We start from the raw sequence: 19,312 nt of genomic DNA on the forward strand, positions 1-19,312 counted from the left end.
ATTCCCGCTCATTAATTATACGTGCACACTGGAATCCTCAGTGTTAGTGTGTGTGTGTGTGTGTGTGTGTGTGTGTGTGTGTGTGTGTGTGTGTGTGTGTGTGTGTGTGCATGCGTGCATGCATGCGTGTGTGTGTTCCTGACATATGCCACATCCTGGGACAGGTTTAGGTGAAAGCAATGTCCCCAAAAGAGTGTGGGTGCGTGTGTGCATGCGTGCGTGCGTGGGTGCGTGTGTGCATGCGTGGGTTTGGGAGGATTACATGATGGAGCTATATTGTAAAACAACTTTTTTTTTCTCAGATCCATATCCTTACTTGATGTACTGCAGTGTGTAATCTAGTTAAACACTCCTTGGTTTGGATTCATAAGCCTCTTGAAAGAAAGAGAGAGACAACAAGCTTTGATGGACTTGAACATAAGTCCTTGACCTTTTTTTTTTATTCCACAGAGAGATTTATAAATTGTTAGCCGATGTTATCACAGAGCCTCCCATCTGTGTTTTTCATGCACTGATGCATTTATTTTATTAAAAACTACATAATCTGGTTCATCATGCCCACTGAATAATTTTCATGAGTGCTAAGCTAAATAATGGGATAAGTACAAGTTTGCATGTTCCATTGTAAACATTAACAAGGGTTCTGACATGTGCAATAGCATTCAGATTTGAGAAAGGGAGATTTTCTGGGGTATAATTGATTGATTGATTGAAATATTTATTAACAGTTTGCAGAATTACAGTACATTTCAAGCACAAACTCAATACAAAGACTTAACTGTGAGTGGACGACCCAATAAAGTATTACACTTGTTTACAAGAGGGTCCACCTTGTTCAATTCATCAAAACAATAATAGCAAATGGCCTCAATATACCCAAGTGAATGTGTGGCTCCGGGCGGCGTCTTAAAGACATCAAGTGCCTCCTATTCCCCCGTCACAGAGACTGGAGTAAAAACAAGGAAGTGTGGCTCGCTCTGGTGGGCGCAAACATAGATATTGTAAAAAATAGATGCCTCACTGGCCGTTGCAGTTCATTGGAGCGACGTGTATCCCAATGAAGGCGGAAGTGCAGTGCTGAAGGCTTTTCTTTTTTTTAAACAAATCTTTTTAACAGTCATGACAATACATTACAATACAAAACAAGACAAACAAACAAACACAAACAACAAAGTTATTAATATAACAATACAACATCAGAGCCAGGGGGGATTAGATTACTAACAGAACACATTAAAGAGTGAACACAAAGCAACAGTTCTCCGCAGCTTTCTTATTTAGAAGTGCTGAAGGCATTTGTTGAAGGCACTCTGCGTCGCTGCCCAAGTGACGTCACTCATGCGACTCCTCCATGACTCTCGCTGTCACTCAAGTGACTATACTGGCCAATCACAGCACGTCTTTTCCGGGACTTATGTTACGCACGCGGAAGCTGCTCATTGAAGGCAAATGCTTTGCAAGGAATCTCGGGAAAATTGTGCCTTCAATTGTGACACGCGCCTCAGAGCCGGAAAGGGCGTCTACGTTTATATGTCTATGGGTGCAAAGCATAGCTACTTTTGTGAATGTAATAGTTTTATGAGGTTATTATTGCTATATGTTTGTAACCGTTTTAGAAAAGCAATAAGCCACGCGAGGTCCCAGCTTACCGTGGATTTTATAATGGCTTTGAGGGTCGGAGACCCTCCACTACGCGTCGGGTCTACATATGCCTCTCGGCCATTATAAAACACACGGTAACCTGAGACCTCTTGTGGCTTATTGCTTTAATTTAGTGTTCAAAAGTAAAAAAGAAAGGAAAAAAAAGAAAAAAGAAAATAAAACTTTGCGTGCGTGCGTGCGTGCGTGCGTGCGTGCGTGCGTGCGTGCGTGCGTGCGTGCGTGCGTGTGCATAATAGTTAGAACATGGATGTATGTCGTGCCTGTCACAGACTTTCGCAGAGCAAGTTCAGTCAGGAAACTCAGTGCAGTTGCTGCCGGTCAATCATTGGGCCGCCTGCGCCTCAGCATCATGTTCTCATTCACATGATTAATTTCATCCAATCACACACTCATTCCATCTTCATACTGGCAATTTAATCTGGAAGTTTGCACTGCTCATCCTGCTTGCTGCTTGCTGCTGCACACTGAAACTCAAACTTTCCCACTCTGGAAGGTAGTTTCAAAATTAGCCGTTAAAGTCCCCCAAAACGCCGTCTCCGTGTGACAAAAAGGGCAGATCGGCTAATTACTTGCCCCAGAAACACCGAAATCGTCCTCGTCTGGATGGCCTCTGATACTGCTGCGCTGCTGTCTGCTTATACTTTTGCTGCTCACCCTCCTCCACCCCAGCTACCACCTGTCTCACCCTCCTCCACCCCAGCTACCACCTGTCTCACCCTCCTCCACCCCAGCTACCACCTGTCTCACCCTCCTCCACCCCAGCTACCACCTGTCATCACCCTTCTCCACCACAGCTACCACCTGTCTCACCCTCCTCCACCCCAGCTACCACCTGTCTCACCCTCCTCCACCCCAGCTACCACCTGTCTCACCCTCCTCCACCCCAGCTCGCCAGCGGGCATCTGCTGCTTTCACAGTATTGACAACACCTACAGTCAAAGAACGTACAACGATTTGTTGTGTAATGCTTGTCTTAATATATTCGGGGCACATGTAGCCTATATGTCGCGGGACTCGATTGGAGCATACTGGTCGTTTATACTGTAAATTGATTGATTGCAGCTGCAAACAGTTGTGAATAACTTGTTTCATCGGCTATAGCCTAGCCTACACGTTTAGGTTGCTTATCGTGTGTGTGTGTGTGTGTTGCATCCATACAGTAGCGTTCCAGATGTTAAAATGATCGGAGCGCCCGATCAACTCAGGAGGATTCAGACTTCATATGGGATCTTTGAACACACTACACAATTATTAATCGGACGGGTCGGGTAGTAGTAAATTGGGACCATATGTATCCACAACATCACTCCCTCTCCCTCTCTAGCCACCCTACCATGCAACGTTCACTCCACTGCCTCTCCATCGTTTTTTATTTTATTTATACAGTTCAAAAGCGATAGAGTTCAATGCTTTCTAATTAAAAACCATACACTATTTGCACATTTCCCTTTTTTCGAAAAAGCCAAAATCCGCCACCTTCAGTGCGAAAAAGAAAAATGGAGACTTTTTTTTTTTTTTAATGTTCTGTTTATTAAATTTTTTGTTTTTTTACAAGTATAGCAGTAACTTGAGAAATACAAACAGAGTAACAAATACAACAAAAACTGAAACACAAACAACACACAAATTCCAAATCAAGACAACCAAAGAACATTCAGAACAAAACAAAACATACATATACATATATACAAATAAAAATAAAAATAAAAATAAAAATAAAAACCCCACTCCAATATAGTCAATGTACAGAGTTACAGTTCTTGGTCACAAACATCATCCAGACAAGACAGGTTGGCTAGTCAGGCGACAGCTATTCAGGTTCAATCGGGGGCACAAGTGTAAGACGGTCAACATGAGATAGAAAAGGCTGCCATGCTCTATTGAATTTGGAGATTGAGCCACGCAATGTATATTTAATTTTTTCCAATTTTAAAAAATATAGTATGTCAGATATCCAACGGGAATGTGAGGGGGGGTATGTTTTTTTCCAATGCATGAGAATAAGACGTCTTGCCAGAAGCGTCACAAAAGCGACCAGGTCAGATTGATATTTAGGCAGGGGGATAGTTTCAGGAAGGACACCAAATAGGGAAATAATAGGGGATGGCTCTATGGGCAACTGTAACACATCTGAAATAGTATCAAATATAGCTGACCAAAAAGACTGTAAGGCTGGACAGGTCCAAAACATATGAAGAAGATTAGCTGGAGCCTGGTGGCATCTATCGCACATTGGATCGACACTATCATAAATCCTGGCTAACCGAACCTTGGTCCAGTACACCCGGTGGAGAAATTTACATTGCAACACCCCATGATTAGCACATATTGATGAAGAATGAACACGACCCATAATGGCCTCCCAGGTTTCATCAGAAATTTCTTCCTCCAGGTCCTGGGCCCAAAGATTTTTATAGGCAGTGGTTGAGGGTAAATGAAGGTCAAATAATGAGGTATAGAGTGACGATATCTTTCCCTTAAGACTAAGAGGAGCTGATGCTATAATTATGTCTATAGGTGAATTAGGTGGAATAGTCGGGAAGCTAGTAAATTTTTGGCGAACAAAATCACGGACTTGCAAGTAACGGAAAAAGTGGGTTCTGGGTAGCTTATACTTTTGAACAATCTGGTCAAACGAAACGAACGTGCCACCGTCAAACAAATCTTTGACTGACTTAATGCCATGGTCATACCAAATTTTGAATGCCCGATCCTGTAAGGAAGAAGGAAATAATGGATTTGCACACAGAGGGGTTATTAATGGGAATAGTTGAATATCAAAATGGCGTTTAAACTGAGTCCAGATCTTAAGAGTCGACTTAACTAAAACATTGGAAGAGAATTTAGATAATGGCGCAATTGAGGGAGCACATACTAAGGCAGTCAGAGATGCCGGGGCACAGGAAGTGGATTCCATGAGCCACCATGCAGGGGATGATTGTAGATTGTAGTCATGCAGCCAATGCAATATAACTTGAAAATTAGCGGCCCAGTAGTAGAACAAAAAATTGGGTAGTGCCATTCCACCAAGTTGTTTTGGTTTCTCTAAGATGGTCTTGCGCAGCCTCGCCATCTTTTTGTTCCAAATAAACCCCGAAATAATAGTATCCAATTTTTTGAAAAATGATTTCGTGATAAAGATTGGTATACATTGAAAGAGATACAGAAATTTAGGAAGAATGTTCATTTTAACAGAATTAATACGGCCTGCAAGTGTTAATGGCAGAAGAGACCAGCGCTCAAGATCTTGTTTGGTACGGGTTAAAAGTGGAGAGAAATTGTGTTCAAAAAGTTTTTCAAATTTATCTTTAACGATTACCCCAAGATAAGAAAAACCGTGGCGGGAGACTTTGAAAGGTAATGTTTCTAATGGGTAGTCGCGGGCAGCGTCATTTATCGGGAAGAGCTCGCTCTTATCAAAGTTTAATTTATAACCTGAGATTTCACCAAAAGACTCGAGAATAGAGAGGGCATAAGGTAGAGAGGTGGCTGGATCAGAGATATATAAAAGCAGATCATCAGCATATAATGAGACCTTGTGCTCAGCACCGCCTCTAACTATACCACTCAAGTGCGGGCTCTGCCGTAATGTCATGGCAAGCGGTTCAATAGCGAGTGCGAAAAGTAGGGGAGAGAGAGGACACCCTTGTCTTGTCCCTCTGAAAAGAGGGAAGTACTCAGAGTAGTTGTTATTAGTATGAACTGAGGACATTGGAGATGAGTACAGTAAACTAACCCATTTAAGAAATGTTTCGCCAAATCCAAATCTGTTTAAGGTTACCAATAAAAAGGCCCATTCTACTCTATCAAATGCCTTCTCGGCATCCAACGAGACAAGTACTTCCGGGTATTGAGAAGATGAGGGGTTATACATAATATTGAAAAGTCGCCTAATATTAAAAAATGAGTGTCTATTCTTAATAAAGCCCGTCTGATCCGAGGAAACAATACAAGGGAGAATGGACTCAAGTCGCAGAGCTAATACCTTAGCAAGTAGCTTTACGTCAACATTCAATAGAGAAATGGGCCGATAAGAGCCACAACTGAGAGGGTCTTTGTTTTTTTTCAAAATGAGTGAGATGGAGGCTTGACGCAAAGTTTGGGGGAGTTGACCACACTCTAGAGATTCAAGAAACATTTTTGTCAGAATAGGAACTAATTTGACAGCAAATTTTTTATAAAATTCAACTGGAAAGCCATCAGGTCCAGGACATTTCCCACTCTGCATAGCGGTTATAGCATCAGAAATTTCTTGGTGGGAGATAGATTTATCTAAATAACCTTTTTGAGCAGGGTTAATGGTGGGGATATCCAATGATTCAAAAAATGAATTATATTTCTCCTCGTCAGCTGATGAATCTGATGAGTATAGAGTGGAGTAAAACATTTTAAATTCAGCATTAATTTCTATTGGGTCAGTCGTCGCACCTGATGTGCCCTTAATTTCAGTGATCAACCGGGAAGCTGCTGACTGTCTAATTTGGTGGGCCAATAATTTACTAGGCTTCTCTCCAAACTCATAATAGGCGTGTCTCGATTTTAACAACATCTCCTCAGCTCGTCCTGTGGATAAAACATCAAATTCAGATTTGAGGGTGACAATAGAAAAATGGAGACTTATTCGCATTTTGAGGTGTTTCCATCCAGGAGATTTTGCGCAAGAGCCTTAATGCGCAAAAAAGAAACACACCTAGTGTTGATTTTGACAGCAAATTTTGATTTTAGTTTTAGTCATAGTCTCTTGAATAGTTTTCATTTAGTTTTAGTAATATCTTAGTGTTAGTCTAGTTTTAGTCGACTAAATATCATAAGATTTTAGTCGACTAAATCTACAGTTGATTTAGTAGACTAAAATTTATTTTGACAGGCCTTCATGCCGTCGTAATGACTCATTTTACACTTGCTTGCTGATATATAGAATATATATAAATAGCTGATCTACAAGCTCACACCGCGTTGTCGTTAGCTTTTAGATCAGCTATTTTCAGCATGCAACCAAGTGTAAAATGACTTACACTGGATCTCTTGTCCACTAGTCCCTTCCTAACATTTTAGTCTAGTTATTATCTGTTGGCCAAATTGTCAGTATATTTAGTCTTAGTTTTAGTCATCATAGCTTAGTTTTAATTTATTTTTCATTTAGTTTCCGTCAGTGAAAAAAGGTAGTCGACGCACATTTCTTTGTCATAGTTTTAGTCGACGAAATCAACAGTGCCTCCCAGTTGGAGGCAGAGGCACATCGGTGTACAACACAGAAACGGGGGAATCATCCATTTGATTTGTATCTCTGTAAAATCAGGTGATTAACAGGATAAATCACCCACCAGGAGCACAGCAGGAGAGAGCGTTAGAAATAGGGAGACTCCCATGAGAATTGGTAGGGTTGGCAGGTATAGCGATATGATGAATCCAGCACTACACCACAGGCAAACACAGACCCACAACCTGGACATTGGACATTTTTTGTTTACAGAAAGGACATGAAAAAGTGAAAGTGATCAAGACAATATGACAACAATAAGCAAGACTTTCGCAAAATACTATAGACACTAAAATTAAATCAAATTAAAAAGACTAGACAAAAAACCCCCAAAAAATGCAGGCAAACTTTTGAACAAGAGGGACTTTCATCGATCGCTTGGCACCATTATTGGTTTACTGCTCTGCTTTTTTTTGTGAAGCAACTGTTTTAGCAGAGTATCCTACCAGTAAGACGCCTTAATATAGACGAGGAGCGACCGCAGGGCTGAGACCATAGAGTATAAAGAAGGATAGAGACCGAACTGGAGCGTTAGCCCCCCCCCCCCGCTATTCATTTCAGTGGAAGTTGCTCAGTGGCGTTTTGAAGCACCCGGAAGACTTCCGGAAGTATAATTATAACTCAATGGCTCGAGCGAGCGGAAGTTTAGACTAGCTTAGTCCCGGACCTCAATTTTGAGGTCCGGGCTTTTCACGTGACCTCATGAACGTCCGTCCACTTCCATTAAGTGCTGCAATTCCACATTTCGCCAGTAGGTAGTGGCATCTTCAACGTTGGATAGCCTTACTGGGGGCCTGGCTGAGACACTCTACCGGAATAATGTCACTTCATTATGTCAGCACTGTCATAGAAGTTTCATTTTAAATTGTCTCATATAAGCATTGTGGTCCAAAAATAAATAAACTGTCTCAGTGACAACTGTAAATAAACTGTCTCAGCGATATTGTCAGGGAGCGAAATTTGTAATAATTCGACGGCAGTAACATTAGCGTTTTCTCTCAGTCAGTTGATTCTTTATATCCATATGAGTCAAACCACCGCGATCATGGGAAGTGAATGGGAAAGTCCCTGGCAGTCAAAATGACCAAAGCGATCTTTATAATCTTAATATTTTTGTAACAATATTGATGTAACTAAGAGATTCGACGAGTTAGCTATATTTTATATACAGAGATTTAGAAGGAATAAGCAAAAATGTCCTGGTGTAATGCGGGGTCGAGCTGAGTAGCTCTGAGTAGCTAACTGGTAACTGGTTCTAACTGGTAAACAGGAGGAGGATAGCCCCAGGTTCTAACTGGTACACAGAGGAGGATAGCCCCAGGTACTAACTGGTACACTGGAGGAGGATAGCCCCAGGTTTTAACTGGTACACAGGAGGAGGATAGCCCCTGCAGGTTCTAACTGGTACACAGGAGGAGGATAGCCCCAGGTTCTAACTGGTACACAGGAGGAGGATAGCCCCAGGTTCTAACTGGTACACAGGAGGAGGATAGCCCCAGGTTCTAACTGGTAAACAGGAGGAGGATAGCCCCAGGTTCTAACTGGTACACAGGAGGAGGATAGCCCCAGGTTCTAACTGGTTCTAACTGGTAAACAGGAGGAGGATAGCCCCAGGTTCTAACTGGTTCTAACTGGTAAACAGGAGGAGGATAGCCCCAGGTTCTAACTGGTTCTAACTGGTACACAGGAGGAGGATAGCCCCAGGTTCTAACGGGTAAACAGGAGGAGGATAGCCCCAGGTTCTAACTGGTACACAGGAGGAGGATAGCCCCAGGTTCTAACTGGTACACAGGAGGAGGATATCCCCAGGTTCTAACTGGTACACAGGAAGAGGATAGCCCCAGGTACTAACTGGTACACAGGAGGAGGATATCCCCAGGTTCTAACTGGTAAACAGGAGGAGGATAGGCCCAGGTTCTAACTGGTACACAGGAGGAGGATAGCCCCAGGTTCTAACTGGTAAACAGGAGGAGGATAGCCCCAGGTTCTAACTGGTACACAGGAGGAGGATAGCCCCAGGTACTAACTGGTACACAGGAGGAGGATAGCCCCAGGTTCTAACTGGTACACAGGAGGAGGATAGCCCCAGGTTCTAACTGGTAAACAGGAGGAGGATAGCCCCAGGTTCTAACTGGTACACAGGAGGAGGATAGCCCCAGGTTCTAACTGGTAAACAGGAGGAGGATAGCCCCATGTTCTAACTGGTTCTAACTGGTACACAGGAGGAGGATAGCCCCATGTTCTAACTGGTTCTAACTGGTACACAGGAGGAGGATAGCCCCAGGTTCTAACTGGTTCTAACTGGTACACAGGAGGAGGATAGCCCAAGGTTCTAACTGGTAAACAGGAGGAGGATAGCCCCAGGTTCTAACTGGTACACAGGAGGAGGATAGCCCCAGGTTCTAACTGGTACACCTTATATCGAGGACATTAATTGTTATTTTGATTGGGTGTTATTCTGATTATTAGTGGAATAAAAATCTCCTTGGATGAGAGGGAAAAGAAAATCTGCAAAATGGCCATTCTTATATGATGATAATGTTGATGCAGGTGCGCTCCTTTCAGGCCTTTTCTATTGACTATACAGAGAGTATATCAATATCAATGTACTAAAACAGTGGTTCTCAACCCATTTCATATCATGGCCCATTATTACTTGCGCAAGCAGAGCGCGCAAGTACTAGTTTCGCCCGACGATGCGTATGCACCGTCCCAGCAAATGACGTAATGACTACTTGTGCCTGATACGGCAGTGGTGCCAGACTACATACATGTATACATAGGAGCATTACCTCTAATCCTCCCGACACTAAAACATATCGTCATTACGTCACCATCGAAAACCAATTACACTCTGGCATTGGGACCTTTAATCCACATCTTTATTACGTCATCATTGAGAGCTAGTCATCATTGAGAGCTAGCATATGACGCCATACCCTGACGTCATATGCTGGGACGGTGCATACGCATCAAAAGTAACCACAGTATACCGCTAATCAACTTACAAATTACATATACATATACATAGAGGCATTTCCTTTAATCCACCCGACACTGATCGAGATATACGTCACCATCGAAGGCATTGGGTCCTTTAATCCACATCTTTATTACGATATACTTCATAATACTCCTTTTTCACGTGCCAAAAGTAGGTACGTAGCAAATAGCTAAACCTAATAATTCAATATTTCAATCGTTCTTTCAAAGAGAAGAAAGACAGTACTTGCGCGCTCTGCTTGCGCACTAGTAGGTAAATGGCCTACTTGTGTGCAACAAGCAAGTAGGCACTCGACAGAGTGCAGTTCTAGTTTATTCTGTTTTTGAGCCACGGACCACCATTTTGATGAGATTCTGCCTCTCAGAACAAAGACTAAGGATTTTGTCCACAATTCCATGCTGTATTGATGTGGTACCATATAGGAGATAACAGGCGTTGATGAAAATAACAATTTGTCTACATTCTCTTGTGCACTTCTTGTAATTGAAGTAATTGTACAAGTAATTTGTAACAATAATGTAACTCTTGAGAGCTTAAGAGTTATTAAAGATCTATAAGGGTCCATTTGGTTACCACCTCTACATCATTTAGCTGGGGACCACCTGGAACCAGCTCAAGGACCACTGTCTGAAAACCACTGTACTAAATATACAGAGTGTAATGTATCTTCATCTATATTATTTATTTTATTTTTTATTTTATTTTTTACTTCTTACCCCTATTTATGGGATATTTTATGTTGGACAGTTGGTCGGCACATATATATTACACAGGCATTACTGCAGAAGAAAATAAATACATAAAATAATCCACTCAATTCCAATCTCCATCTCTCTTTCTTTTTTCTATATCTCTCTGACCTCTATAACAATCCCTCACTCCAGCAACCAGCTCCACCAGATTGGAGGACCTGACACATTTGGAACACCACAGGGGTTTCGAGCACAGGGTCTCCATACGCAAACACAACACAGCAGGACGTGCGACTGATGACTCCAAAGGTACTTTAGAGTCCAACCCCGCTAAGGTTTCTCAGTGATGTTCTTGTGTGTCAAAACCGCAGCTAAAAACCTGTCTATACCAATACAAGTAATCTTGTGTGACGTCACGTGTCACCTCCCAAAATGTTTCCCCTTCGTCAGGATCTTAACCCACTGCTCTCACTCCCTCCAGCGAGACTGGCGCCGTTCAGGCAAGGCGACATCATGCTGAAGCCGCTGTTGTTCGAAGTACCCGGCCTCGCTGTGGAGACGGCCTTTGTCGGTCGTGATTGGTTGTTTGTCCGCCTGGAGGAGGTGCTGAGGAAGAGCAACAGCTGTGACGGGCGTGGTGCCGTCGTTGTGGGCAACGCCGGCTCTGGCAAGACGGCCGCCATTTGGCGTCTGGTGACTCTCAGCTGCCACGGTGGGCGCACGTTACAGGCGGGAGCCACACCGCACAGTCCCAGCTCGTCTCCAAAATGTATGATTCACAGCCCTTTCTTTTTTTTATTATCAGTGTGTGTGTGTGTGTGTGTGTGTGTGTGTGTTTTATTTCTCTAAAACAGATCTCAAAGCAATGATCTACTAGCCTGGGTAAACCCCTCCCCCTCGTCAGATTTGCATTCTGGCAGAATGAAATGTTGTCCAGCAGGGGGAGTGGGTTTACCCAGGCTAATGATCTACAGTGCCCAGCATACACTGTGTGTTTACGTCTATATATCTTCTAATGTGGACGGTATACTTAAATTGAAATAAAGTGCAGCAGTGTTCATTCATACGGGGTAAAGGTTTTCTTTTTCTTCAGCCAATGTTCCCTCTGGTCCTCTATTCATATAGGCTCAGGAGGGTCTGAATGAACGTCCCCGCACTATTGGGGGATGCTTGGTCTATATATTCATTTGCTTTTCCCGACCGGTGCTGGTTTCAGTGTATGCCATCATGGTCTAGCACCGTTTTCATGTTGCTGCGCAATAGTCGTGTATTGGCTGCATACGTGTAGTAACTGCAGTTGCTCTCATCTGATCAAAGTGTCAGACGGGCAAATACGCAACAATGTGAGTCATGACGCACCCCCTCCCCCAAAAAAAGAAGAAAAAACCCCCAAAATGTCCCTGACGGCGCCACTGCCTCTATTGCCATCCCTCTGCTGATTGTAATTGCAGAGGATGATTGAAATCGTGGTTCCACTTCATCCCTTTACATTCTGTGATCAATAAAAACAACAAGCTCGCAAGCTTGCGTGTTGCATTGCAACACATTATGAGCTTGTGGATCTGTGAGCTTGTAATTATATAGATCTATCTTTGAACGTTTTGAATTGCTTTTAATTGTGTTAAATATTACAAAAAATGTATATGCAAATGTTTGTTTGTTTTACCTATAATGGCATACCCAAACTAGGGAAGCCAGTTGAAAGTGCATGGTTAAATGGCAATGGAGGTTTTGTATACATTCAGCAACCTACACTGTCTGCTGGGGATTTAAGATGTAAGACCTTTTTTTCTGGAAAGTCATTGCATATGCAGCTACACTTGTTTGAATAGTTAATACATTGTTAAATATAATGCTCTATTGTATGTGTGATATTCAAATTATGTGGTTGCTACAGTCTGTAGCAGTCTGTAGCAATCAATTGAGGGACAGTCCCTCAATTGAGACCCTGTCCCACATTGTGACTGGCAGGCAATTGCATCAGTGTTCAAATGCCCTAATAGTTAGTCCCCTAATGTGTTTTTAAGCCTGTTAAAATAGCATAAAAGAGGAGTTTATAAATGATAGCCAAAAGGCCTATGGTCGAATATGACATCAAGGCATTTAATAGCAACTCAAGTAGTAAGTTGCTAACCCGGTACTCCAGTATGGCTTGTGTGGGACAAGTGGGATGCCTTATTAATAATAATTATGCCTTTATTGCAACTCCTATAAGCCCTGTAGTGACAGTCATATCACTTTTTTTTGCAGTCTCCCTTGGAAAAGGTACTAATTAAATCCTGTGCTCTTAAAGGAGTTGTGCATGTGACATTCCTGGATTTACCCAGGAGACTTCATTTGTCTCGTATAATTGGCGACTTTGCATACGTTGTTGTTGTTGATGCCGATCAGGTGGGGACAGGCAGGCGAAACCACCACCCAACCAGCCCCCAGAGTCTGGCCCTCGATCCAAAGACTCCCAACCCAACCAGCCCCCAGAGTCTGGCCCTCGCTCGAAAGACTCCCAACCCAACCAGAGCGCTGTTCCAGAGACCTCCGAGACCACTGCTCACAAAAAGGAGGCTGTCAAACGCTTGGCTGCCAAGGTACAATGCACACGTATGCATGCAAACACGCATGCATGCAACACGCACGCACGCATGCAAACACGCACGCACGCACGCACGCACGCACGCACGCACGCACGCACACACACACACACACACACACACACACACACACACACACACACACACACACACACACACACACACACACACACACACACACACACACACACACACACACACACACACACACACACACACACACAGACAGTAGTTTAAATTGGCCTGGTGACTGGTCCCTGCTGGAAATGCTGTAAACCAACCTACAGCAATCCTCTTTCAGCTGCTTGTGATGGCTGTTTTGATATCCTCAGGTTTTGCATATCTGTTACCAAAGGTATGAATGGGGGGGAGAAGCATATGGCATCCTAAAGTTTCCTAAAGAATACAGCAGGCAGCAATCACCACCATGAGCATTTGTTTCACACATCTTTGCAAAGATATTTATGGTGACATATACACATACTGTTGTTTCTCCCAGTATTCCCACATCATGGTACAGTTTTGTCATGTCGAAGATTTCTCAGTGCATCACACACGTATGACACGGGAGGCTGCTCAATTTACTAACTTGGCCTTGATAACAGTTTCCATGGGAACCGGTCTACTTGTGATATTATGTTCACCCAAACATTAACACATCATGTGGACATGGCACTTTGTTATTTTACATAGTCTTGAAACGCACAAGCCACGTTTGTTCCTATTCTATGCGAGTTCTCGCTAACGCTCTGTTAGGAGCAGTGCTCCTCCCGAGCCGTTTCGACCCAAAATCAACCGATAATTCCCAGTAGGTTACTTATTACGCCGATCTTATCTAGCCGATCGAACCTACTGCATGTAGTCTGGAGCCTACTGGCTGCGATTGGCGTTGATAACACGTTAACCGATCTTATCGGTCTACTGGACACGCTGGGAGCCTACTGAGAACGATAAGCCTCCTCATACCCTCACCTAAACTTAACCGCAAGCATGTCGCAGCGCGGTCCCAATATTAACGCATGTTCGCCAACCTTAATCCGGTCGTTTTGGTCTACTGCCTACTGAAAACGACAAGCCTCCTCACCTAAACATAACCGCAAGCATGTCGCAGCGTGGTCCTAATATTAACGCATGTTCGCCAACCTTAATCCTGTCGTTTTCCGGGTTTTCCTTTTATCAATCGGCAGAGCATGCCCATACTCGTCGAAAACAATCGTACCGATCCTAAGTGATCACTGCGGTCTTGTCGATTGATTGAACAGTCGAAACGGGTGCGAGGTCTCTAAATGTAGTAAAGATAAAGGAAATGATTTTGCTACTCATCAAAACAAAGGCTGTTTTGTGTTGTTGAAAGACTATTCTGCACGATGGGAGACGTCACAGGACCCCACTTTCTCTGTATAATACGTTTTTTGGGCAGGAGATAAAATTATTTTAACTACTCAACTGTGCCCCCTACAGATCTAGTCGATATAAATGACCAGAGAATAGTATTTCTACAAACACAAAAAAGCCTTCGATAAGTAGCAAAATGACCTTGCAATGCAGACATTTTAATTTTTAGTTCAATCCAGTGTAGACAAGATATGTTATGAGCTACTTTCTGTCGGTAGTGCTGTCGCCACACAGCTAGCTAGAGGGTCCTTTGGTAGTGCTGTCGCCACACAGCTAGAAGGTCCTTCGGTAGTGCTGTCTGTCGCCACACAGCTAGAAGGTCCTTCGGTAGTGCTGTCTGTCGCCACACAGCTAGAAGGTCCTTCGGTAATGCTGTCTGTCGCCACACAGCTAGAAGGTCCTTCGGTAGTGCTGTCGCCACACAGCGAGAAGGTCCTTCGGTAGTGCTGTCGCCACACAGCTAGAAGGTCCTTCGGTAGTGCTGTCGCCACACAGCTAGAAGGTCCTTCGGTAGTGCTGTCGCCACACAGCTAGAAGGTCCTTCGGTAGTGCTGTCGCCACACAGCTAGAAGGTCCTTTGGTAGTGCTGTCGCCACACAGCTAGAAGGTCCTTCGGTAGTGCTGTCGCCACACAGCTAGAAGGTCCTTCGGTAATGCTGTCTGTCGCCACACAGCTAGAAGGTCCTTCGGTAGTGCTGTCGCCACACAACTAGAATGTCCTTCGGTAGTGCAGTCGCCACACAGCTAGAAGGTCCTTCGGTAGTGCTGTCGCCACACAGCTAGAGGGTCCTTCGGTAGTGGTGTCGCCACACAGCTAGAAGGTCCTTCGGTAGTGCTGTCTGTCGCCACACAGCTAGAAGGTCCTTCGGTAGTGCTGTCTGTCGCCTCACAGCTAGAAGGTCCTTCGGTAATGCTGTCTGTCACCACACAGCTAGAAGGTCCTTCGGTAGTGCTGTCGCCACACAGTTAGAAGGTCCTTCGGTAGTGCTGTCGCCACACAGCGAGAAGGTCCTTCGGTAGTGCTGTCGCCACACAGCTAGAAGGTCCTTTGGTAGTGCTGTCGCCACACAGCGAGAAGGTCCTTCGGTAGTGCTGTCGCCACACAGCTAGAAGGTCCTTCGGTAGTGCTGTCTGTCGCCACACAGCTAGAAGGTCCTTCGGTAGTGCTGTCTGTCGCCACACAGCTAGAAGGTCCTTCGGTAGTGCTGTCGCCACACAGCTAGAAGGTCCTTCGGTAGTGCTGTCGCCACACAGCTAGAAGGTCCTTCGGTAGTGCTGTCTGTCGCCACACAGCTAGAAGGGCCTTCGGTAGTGCTGTCTGTCACCACACAGCTAGAAGGTCCTTCGGTAGTACTGTCTGTCACCACACAGCTAGAAGGTCCTTCGGTAGTACTGTCTGTCGCCACACAGCTAGAAGGTCCTTCGGTAGTGCTGTCTGTCGCCACACAGCTAGAAGGTCCTTCGGTAGTGCTGTCTGTCGCCACACAGCTAGAAGGTCCTTCAGTAGTGCTGTCTGTCGCCACACAGCTAGAAGGTCCTTCAGTAGTGCTGTCTGTCGCCACACAGCTAGAAGGTCCTTCGGTAGTGCTGTCGCCACACAGCTAGAAGGTCCTTCAGTAGTGCTGTCTGTCGCCACACAGCTAGAAGGTCCTTCGGTAGTGCTGTCGCCACACAGCTAGAAGGTCCCGCTGGGGACGCTGTGGGCGCTGGGGGCGTGTTCTCTCCTCCACATCAGTGCCTTTCTGTGTGGAGTTTGCATGTTCTCCCCGTGTTAGGGGACACGGGGGGTAGGTACCCTCACAAAAGCATGCAATAATCCTGGTCTCTGAACTACCTCCCCCTGGCCAGCCTGATGGAGGGGAAAGGAACTGGTCGGAATAACGTGTTCCTTCCACACGCTACGTCCAACCAGGGAAACTCCCCCCTGTCAGGTGAAAAGAAGCAGCTTGGACTCCTCATGCATATAAGGAAGCATGAGGTCAGTCCGCCCCCCCCCCCCAGGTTGGCAGAGGAAGTGTAGTGTAGTGGTGAAAAAATGTGTTGCAAAATCGTGCGACCACCTGTTTTGAATTTGCACATAATGCAGGAGGCAGCGAAGCAGGATGTTGCTTTAGTGAAAACAAGTGCTTCCGAACTCCAATGGCAAGATGGCCACCGTCTGCATAATAATCAATTGCTTATGTTGTGGCTGCTGTTGCACTGAATGAAAATAGTCTTTATGGGTGGTAGACTTTGGCTGATTTTTTACGTTGTGATGGGGAGCAGGACAGCAGGTAGTTTAAATGCTTGGATAACAAAATGATGCTTGCTTTCGCAGATTTATTTTTTGTCCCCCACTCTCTCTCTATGTTTCTTAATAGGTGGTAGCCTACCATTTCTGTCAGGCTGACAATACCTACACCTGCTTGGTGCCAGAGTTTGTTCATAGTGTCGCCGCCCTACTGGCCAGAGCTTCACAGCTCACTCCCTACAGGGATCTTCTGATACAAGAGCCTCATCTTCAGAACACGCTCAGCCTGCGTTCCTGTGTCCAAGACCCCATTGCTGCCTTTCGCAAGGGTGTCCTAGAACCTCTTGCTAGCCTGCGCAAGGGTAAAATCTCTCTCTCTCTCTCTCTCTCTCTCTCTCTCTCTCTCTCTCTCTCTCTCTCTCTCTCAAATTAGGAAATTGGAATTTGAATACTTAGAAGATAAAATTCTGGACACTCTGACAGCATGTTACGGGTTCGAGTCCAGATCCCGACGACCTTTGCTGCGTGTCACTCCCTGTGTCCCTCTGCCCATGTCCCGTGTCCCTCTCCGTCTCCCCATGTCTTTCTGCGTGTCACTCCCCGTGTCCCTCTCCCCATGTCCCTGTGTCCCTCTCCCCATGTCCCCGTGTCCCTCTCCGTCTCCCCATGTCTTTCTGCGTGTCCCTCTCCCCATGTCCCTGTGTCCCTCTCCCCATGTCCCCGTGTCCCTCTCCGTCTCCCCATGTCTTTGCTGCGTGTCACTCCCCGTGTCCCTCTCCCCATGTCCCGTGTCCCTCTCTGTCTCCCCATGTCTTTCTGCGTGTCACTCCCCGTGTCCCTCTCCCCATGTCTTGTGCGTGTGTCATGGAACGAGGAATCCAGGTAAAACAAAAACATTGAGGCTGACTTCTTTTAGCCTGGCTTTGTGTAGCAGTTTACAAGATGAGTTGCGGACAGTCGGACACACAGACGGACATATACAAAACATGATCTCCGGCCCTGCCTTCGGCCTGGCAGAGATAATTAAGAATTCCATCATTAAGTCAAGAGGGCACTCCACCCAGCTGCACTAATGGTTTTGTGTGACGTAGCTCTTTAGCGGCTACTTTCCAGTTAAGGCCAATCATTTGAAACACTACGGACTGTGAAACAGATGCTAAGTCATTTCAACTGGAAAATGATGAGACTTCACAGGGTTTCAAGGTCGCAAAATACTCGAGAGGCTCGACTTGCTCTGGCAAGTCAGCCAGCTCACTTTATCAATATGCAGTCTAGATCAATGTGTTATTATGGCTAGGGCCTCCACACTCTGGGCACAGGAGTATCTACTCCATCTCAATTATAATGCCAAATTGATACTGTGCTTGCCGACAAGAACTGATCTTTGTGATGCAATATATTCTTAGCTTTAAGTTCAGTTCTTATCAGCAGGCAACAACATTGTGTGATGAGTATAAATTGAGCTCAAGAAAGTTACAATACATGTAGAGCTGTAGCCTGTAGCACCACGGCACGTGCCAAACAAGAATGCAGGTATAACTTAGAAGATGTGATTCATATAATGCTATGTCCCACGTTCTTTTAAAAATATATCATTTCTATTTTTGGGGCTTCTTCCTTCATTTTGACAGAGTAGAGTGACATGAAACAGGAAAAGAGACATGGAGTGACAAACGTGCAATGGGCACCGGGCTTGGGAATCGAACCTGTGTCTCTCTGTCAGGCTGCATCAGAGAACGCACTTTAACCGCTAGGCTATTGGTCCCCATGTCCCATGTTCCTTCCTCCTTCTGCCTAATACACAATGGCATCCAGGCATGAGGGTCAATATCAGCTTTCCTCAACGTGACTAATCTTTTGAAAAAACGAACAAACATCCATTTAACCTGTCATGTCAAGACGTTTGTTTATTTATTTATTTAGTATCTGCCATCATGTCTCTCTCCTTCTGCACAGAGAGAAAGCTGCCTGAAGAGGACTACATCCTATTGGTCGATAGTCTTAATGAGGCAGAGTTTCACAAACCAGATTATGGAGACACCATCGCTGCCTTTATCACCAAGATCATTTCTAAGTTCCCCTCCTGGCTCAAACTGGTGGTCACGGTCAGGACGGGCTTACTGGTGAGACCATCTACAGCAGTATTATAAACCATTCCACATCAGTCATACTATAATACAAATTATTTAAATGAATGAAAGAAAATCTAATTTAATTTACCTGTGTTCCTTTGCTTATCTGCCTATGTATGTAAGTAAGTAAGTACTAAGTAGTCCTGCTTGTAGCCCAGGAGGTTAGCCAAAGGGGAGTGGTACCCTTTGGTTTCACATGCAGGAGACCCAGATTCAAATCCAGGTTGTTACATTGTGGGCTTGTCTGGGATCGGGTTTGGGTCAAACAATGGGTCATGCTAGAATCCCTTCCCTCCATAACGTATAACTAACCGGTCCATTGAACAAATGGATCACCCCCCCCCCCCCC

General features: G+C 44.8%; 1 protein-coding gene across 1 annotated transcript in view; it reads left to right on the top strand.

Moving 5' to 3' along the window:
* The window catches only part of LOC306919825 (protein TANC1-like), a gene marked incomplete at its 5' end in the record, with an annotated part of 64,403 nt that overhangs the window by 21,449 nt on the left and 23,642 nt on the right, over window positions 1-19,312 (top strand). The window contains 5 exons of the mRNA XM_079496375.1: window positions 10,811-10,927; window positions 11,100-11,387; window positions 13,010-13,203; window positions 16,962-17,193; window positions 18,788-18,954. Of these exons, the coding sequence (XP_079352501.1) occupies window positions 10,811-10,927; window positions 11,100-11,387; window positions 13,010-13,203; window positions 16,962-17,193; window positions 18,788-18,954 (998 nt within the window). The remainder of the gene's footprint in view (window positions 1-10,810; window positions 10,928-11,099; window positions 11,388-13,009; window positions 13,204-16,961; window positions 17,194-18,787; window positions 18,955-19,312) is intronic.

This window comes from Electrona antarctica (genome assembly GCF_951216825.1).
Source record: "Electrona antarctica genome assembly, chromosome: 3".
Taxonomy (NCBI): Eukaryota; Metazoa; Chordata; class Actinopteri; order Myctophiformes; family Myctophidae; genus Electrona; species Electrona antarctica.